The sequence below is a fragment of the Arachis ipaensis genome, chromosome B3, assembly GCF_059453495.1.
Source record: "Arachis ipaensis isolate K30076 ecotype BB chromosome B3, ASM5945349v1, whole genome shotgun sequence".
Classification (NCBI taxonomy): Eukaryota; Viridiplantae; Streptophyta; class Magnoliopsida; order Fabales; family Fabaceae; genus Arachis; species Arachis ipaensis.
Window position 1 is genome coordinate 59,965,770 of NC_142438.1, and position 6,209 is coordinate 59,971,978.

Consider the following 6,209-nt stretch of genomic DNA (forward strand, 5'->3'; position numbering starts at 1 on the left):
TTCATGAACCACAATTTGGTAGGATTACATGTCACAATATCCATCCAAACCCCAATCCAATTCACTGTGAGAAAGCTTCTCTAGCATGAATCCTCCATTCCTTTCCCAAGGTTCCGAAGGATTCCAATTATGGGTAGTTTCTTTCCCAAGACAACTACCCAATGGAATTAGATCGAGAAGCTTTCTAACAAAATTCAAGAGAAAAGATTGAAGAAGAAGATAAACTATTATTGATTCATTGAATTACAATAGAGCTCCCTAACCCAATGAAAGGGGGTTTAGTGAGTCATAGCTCTGAATTCAATTACAAAGGTATGAAAACTAGCCAAATGAAAGGTAAAAGTCTGTCCTCACTTAAATTCTATCCTATTTATACACTTTCTATATTGAGCTTCTGTTGTGTTTCTTGGGCTTTGAGGCCTCTCCCTGCCTTCCTTTTGCTTTGGGTTTATGATCCATAATCTTGATGAGGCTGCTGATCCACATTCTGTAACATTCATTGAGCCAACTTAGTGATAATCAAGTAATGACACATGACTCAACAAATTGAAATTCCAGACTCATCAATCCTTCAGGCCCAATCCCATAAACCATGATATTCAATTGGGTTTCATACCAGAGTAAGTTTAAGTTAATGTTTGTGCTCAAAAGCTAACTTAAACTGCAATATTTTTGGCCCAGAAACCTTTTCCAATAGTGGCGTTTAAGTTGCAGTTTAAGCTTAAACTGCAGCTTAAACGCCAGACACTTCCAGTGATGCCTTTTGTGGAAGCACGTTTAAGCTTCAGTTTAAGGTTAAACTGAAGCTTAAACGTGGAAATGGAAGAAGGCAGCCCTGGAGGTCGAACATAGTCGAACACGTTTAAGCTTCAGTTTAAGGTTAAACTGAAGCTTAAACGTGGAGATAGGAAAGGCAGCCCTGGAGGTCGAACACGTTTAAGCTCCAGTTTAAGGTTAAACTGGAGCTTAAACGTGGAAGAGGAGAAAGGTAGCCCTGGAGGTCGAACACGTTTAAGCTCCAGTTTAAGGTTAAACTGGAGCTTAAACGTGGAAGAGGAGAAAGGTAGCCCTGGAGGTGTCGAACACGTTTAAGCTCCAGTTTAAGGTTAAACTGGAGCTTAAACGTGGAAGAGGAGAAAGCAACCCTGGAGGTGAAAACTTGGTCGAACACGTTTAAGCTCCAGTTTAAGGTCAAACTGGAGCTTAAACGTGGAAATGTCTCCCTGGTGCATTTCCCATTTCTGGCGTTTAACTTCCAGTTTAAGGTTAAACTGGAGGTTAAACGCCACTTTCACCCTTTCCTCAGCTTTCATGATTTTGGCGTTTAAGCTCCAGTTTAAGCTTAAACTGGAGCTTAAACTCCACATGTGATATTCAAGCTTCCTTTATTGATTTTTGTTGCTTCCTTGCCTAGCCTCTTCTTTCCTGAAATCATCCAAACAACTGCATCAAAGTCTTGCAAATTTTCATGAGAATCTTCCATTCATAGCATTCAAGTAATATAACTAAAAACTCATGGAATTTGCATCAAAATCATACTGTTTGGATGGTTCATTGCTTTGTTATTCACTTAACCATTCTTGGTTACTTTAAGCTCAAGAAAATGCATAAAACAACTAAAACTAACAGAAAAATGCTAGTGAAACTAGCCTAAGATGCCTTGGCATCAGAATGAAAACAATGGAATGCAACTAAGGAAAGAAAATTTTAAATAAAAAGAAGAGAAGAAGAAGTAGTAGAAAACCTTGAGTAGGGAGAGAGGGCAAGGTGTAGTGCAAGTGGAGAGAAGAGAAAAGAAACAAAAACAAGAGAGAATGTGGGGCCGCCAGAGGTGGCGGTTGGCGGAGGGTGGCGCCACCGGTGGTAGTGGTGGAGGAAAGGTGATAGGAAGGGGTGAAGAAGAAAGAAAGAAGGAAGGAATGAAAGAAGAAAATGGAAGAGGGAAAACCCAAACAAGGCGCGTTGCATCATAAGTGGCGTCGTGGAAACGACCCGTGCGCGCCATATGCGCATACGCGCGGATGGGCGAAAAGGAAAAAGGGGGCGTGAACGCCACCCACGCGTATGCATGGGTTGGTAGACAGGTAAGGGACACGCACGTGTGGAGGCAGTTGTGCGTTTCGCGCAGTGCTCGCGCGATGCACGCGCAATTCTCGGGTTTCATGTACCAGTGGTGGCATGCAAGGCAACCGATGCATACGCGTCATGGGCGCACGCGCGTGGACGGGCATGGAGTACTGGTGATGCGTGAGCGTGCCTCACGCATAGGCGTGGGTGGGAATTCCGCGTTTTATGCAGTGTTCGCGTGATGTTCGCGCAACTCTCGGGAAAATGTACCAAGAGTGGCACACAGAGCGACCGACGCATACGCGTCACATGCACGCACGCGTGGATAGACATGGGGGAGAGACGACGCATGAGCGTGCCTCACGCATACGCGTGGGAGGCAGTCACGCATTTCGCGCAGTACTCGCGATATATTCACGCAACTCTCGGGAAAATGTACCAAGAGTTGCAAAAGCGCAATCGACGCGCCCGCATCCTGCACGCTTAAGCGTGGACCCCCTTTTTTTCATACACATGAGGAGAGCCAATTTATGCACAAAATTGGTAGTGATGCATGCTAAAGGGGTCAAAATCATAAAATATCTCATGTAGCACTCAACCTTAAGCATTTCCTCAACATCTCAATTCAATCAAACCATTATCAATGGACTCCTCATGAGCAATTTAGCACAAAAATCAAGCAAAAAGCAATTATACTATGAAAAACTCACAAGTCAAGCAATTACAAAAGTCACAAAGATGCAAAAAATGGCTATATGTAAGAAACTATATACAAAGGAAGATCATACCATGGTGGGGTGTATCCCACCTAGTACTTTTGTTTAACGTCCTTAAGTTGGATGGTCGTGAGCTCAAATCTCCTCGCCTTCGGGTGCATCCTCTAGAAGGAACACCTCAACGTCTTTGTTGCTTTTCATCTTCTCTCCATGGTATAGCTTTAGACGGTGACTATTAACTTTGAAGATGTTGGGGCTTGAAAGGTGTCTTAGGTGGTAGACTCCATATGGTTCCATTTTCTCCACTCTATAAGGGCCTTCCCACCTAGACCTAAACTTTTCGGGCATCAACCTCAACCTAGAGTTATAGAGGAGAACTAACTCTCCCGCTCTAAACTCTCTTCTTCTAATGTTTCTATCGTGCACCGCTTTCATCTTCTCCTTGTACAGCCTAGAATTCTCGTAGGCTTCCAATCGAAGGTTCTCAAGCTCCACTAACTGTAACTTCCTTTCGACTCCAACCCTAAATCCGGTGTTGCATTCTTTTACGGTCCAATACGCTTTACGTTCTATCTCCACCGGGAGATGGCAAGCCTTCTCATATACCAACCGGAACGGGCTCATACCAATCGGCGTCTTGTAAGCCGTCCGGTAGGCCCAAAGCGCATCCACAAGCTTAGTACTCCAATACTTCCTATAAGGCTTCACAACCTTTTCCAATACGCGCTTGATTTCCCGATTGAAGACTTTGGCTTGGCCATTTGTTTGGGGGGTGGTATGCCGTGGCCACTTTATGGATGATGCCATACTTCTTCATTAGCCCTGCCATTCTTTTATTACAAAAGTGTGAGCATTGATCACTCACGATTGCTCATGGTGATCCAAAGCGGCAAATGATGTTATTCCGGACAAAAGAAATCACTACATTAGCATCATCAGTCCTAGTGGGGATTGCCTCCACCCACTTGGAAACATAGTCGACGGCTAGAAGAATATACATGAAACCATTAGAATTTGGAAAAGGCCCCATAAAGTCAATACCCCAAACATAAAAAATTTTGCAAAACAACATTGTTTGTTGGGACATCTCATTCTTTTCAGAAATATTTCCAAACCTCAGGCATTGTGGACAAGAGCTACAAAAGAGAGATGCATCTTTGAAAACTTTAGGCCACCAAAAGCCACAATCCAAGACATTCTGAGCCGTCCTTTGAGGACCAAAATGGCCACCACTCTCGGAAGAGTGGCAAGCCTAGTACACGAAATTGTGATCACACTTTTCACAACTCCGCACAACTAACCAGCAAGTGCACTAGGTCGTCCAAGTAATACCTTACGTGAGTAAGGGTCGATCCCACGGAGATTGCCGGCTTGAAGCAAGCTAGGGTTATCTTGTAAATCTTAGTTAAGATATTAATGATAAAAATGGTTTTGTTTATGAAAGGTAAATAACATGAAATAAATGGTACTTGTGATTCAGTAATGAGGAACAGGCTGAGGTTCCGGAGATGCTCTGTCGTCTAAATCTCTACATTTCTACTGTCTTTTTCTCTGAACACGCATGGCTTCCTTCAATGGCATGCTGTATGATCCTCTCAGATGCAAAATACTAGGCACGGTCTCTGCACGGCTAATCAACTGTCGAATTTCTCGTCTCGGATGAAAAATACCAGGTACAGCTACCGCACGGCTAATCATCTGTCGGTTCTCACTAGCATCGGAATAGGATCTCTTTATCCTTTTGCAGACTGTCACTGCGCCCAACATTCGTGAGTTTGAAGCTCGTCACATTCATCTCCTCCCAGATCCTACTCAGAATACCACAGACAAGGTTTAGACTTTCCGGATCCCAGGAATGCTGCCAATTGGTTCTAGCCTATACCACGAAGGTTCTAATCTCACAGACTCGGTCCGTGGATCAGAGACCCAAGAGATACGCACTCAAGCTGTCGCCCAATGACTACGTTGAGCTCAGATAGAATGGGAGTGATTGTCAGGCATGCATTCATAAATGTGAGAATAATGATGAGTGTCACGGATCATCATCTTCTCCAGATTGAAGTACGAGTGAGTATCTTAGAATAGAATTAAGCGTGATTGAATAGAAAACAGTAGTAATTGCATTAATCCATTGAAACACAGCAGAGCTCCTCACCCCCACCTATGGGGGTTAGAGACTCATGCCGTAGAGGATACAATATCAATTGTAAAATGTCATGAGTTGCAAAATGAATCTTTAAAAGTAGTTTTTATACTAACTAGTAACTTAGGTTTACAGAAAATGAGTAACTAAGTGCAGATAGTGCAGAAATCCACTTCCGAGACCCACTTGGTGAGTGTTTGGGCTGAGCTTTCAAGCTTTCACGTGCATATGCCTAAAGTAGGTGTTAAACGCCACCCTGGGTGCCAAAATGGGCGTTTAACGCCAAGAAAAGTGCCATTTCTGGCGTTTTACGCCAAAAAGTTTTTGGCTGGCTTTTAACGCCAGTTTGGGCCATGAAATCTTGAGCAAAGTATAGACTATTATATATTTCTGGAAAGCCCAAGATGTCTACTTTCCAACGCAATTGAGAGGTCACAAATTGGGCTTCTAAGGCTCCAGAAAATCCATTTCGAGTGCAGGAGGGTCAGAATCCAACAGCATCTGCAGTCCTTTCTCAGCCTCTGAATCAGATTTTTGCTCAGGTCTCTCAATTTCAGCCAAAAAATACCTAAAATTATAGAAAAATACACAAACTCATAGTAGAGTCCAGAAATGTGATTTTTGAATGAAAACTAATAAAAATATAATAAAAATTAACTAAAATATACTAAAACTACCTAAAAACAATGCCAAAAAGGGTATAAATTATCCGCTCATGACAACACCAAATTTAAATTGTTGCTTGTCCCCAAGCAACTAAAAACAAAATAGGATAAAAAGAAGAGAAAATACAATAAATTCCAAATATCAATGAAGCTTAGTTCCAATTAGATGAGCGAGACTAATAGCTTTTTGCTTCTGAACAGTTTTGGCATCTCACTTTATCCTTTGAAGTTCAGAATGATTGGCATCCATAGGAACTCAGAATTCAGATAGTGTTATTGATTCTCCTAGTTCAGTATGTTGATTCTTGAACACAGCTACTTTATGAGTCTTGGCCGTGACCCTAAGCATTTTGTTTTCCAGTATTCCCACCGGATACATAATTGCCACAGACAGATAACTGGGTGAACCTTTTCAGATTGTGACTCAGCTTTGCTAGAGTCCCCAGTTAGAGGTGCCCAGAGCTCTTAAGGACTCTTTTTGCTTTGGACCACGACTTTAACCGCTCAGTCTCAAGCTTTTCACTTGACACCTTCACGCCATAAGCACATGGTTAGGGATAGCTTGGTTTAGCCGCTTAGGCCAGGATTTTATTCCTTTGGGCCCTCCTATCCATTAAT

General features: G+C 42.7%; 1 protein-coding gene across 1 annotated transcript; it reads right to left on the reverse strand.

Annotated features, from left to right (window-relative positions):
* Window positions 1-2,918: 2,918 nt before the first annotated feature.
* On the reverse strand, window positions 2,919-3,590 carry LOC107633231 (uncharacterized). The gene has a single exon (XM_016336873.1). It carries the CDS (start codon window positions 3,588-3,590, stop codon window positions 2,919-2,921), a length of 672 nt encoding a protein of 223 aa, XP_016192359.1.
* Between the last annotated feature and the right edge of the window lie 2,619 nt (window positions 3,591-6,209).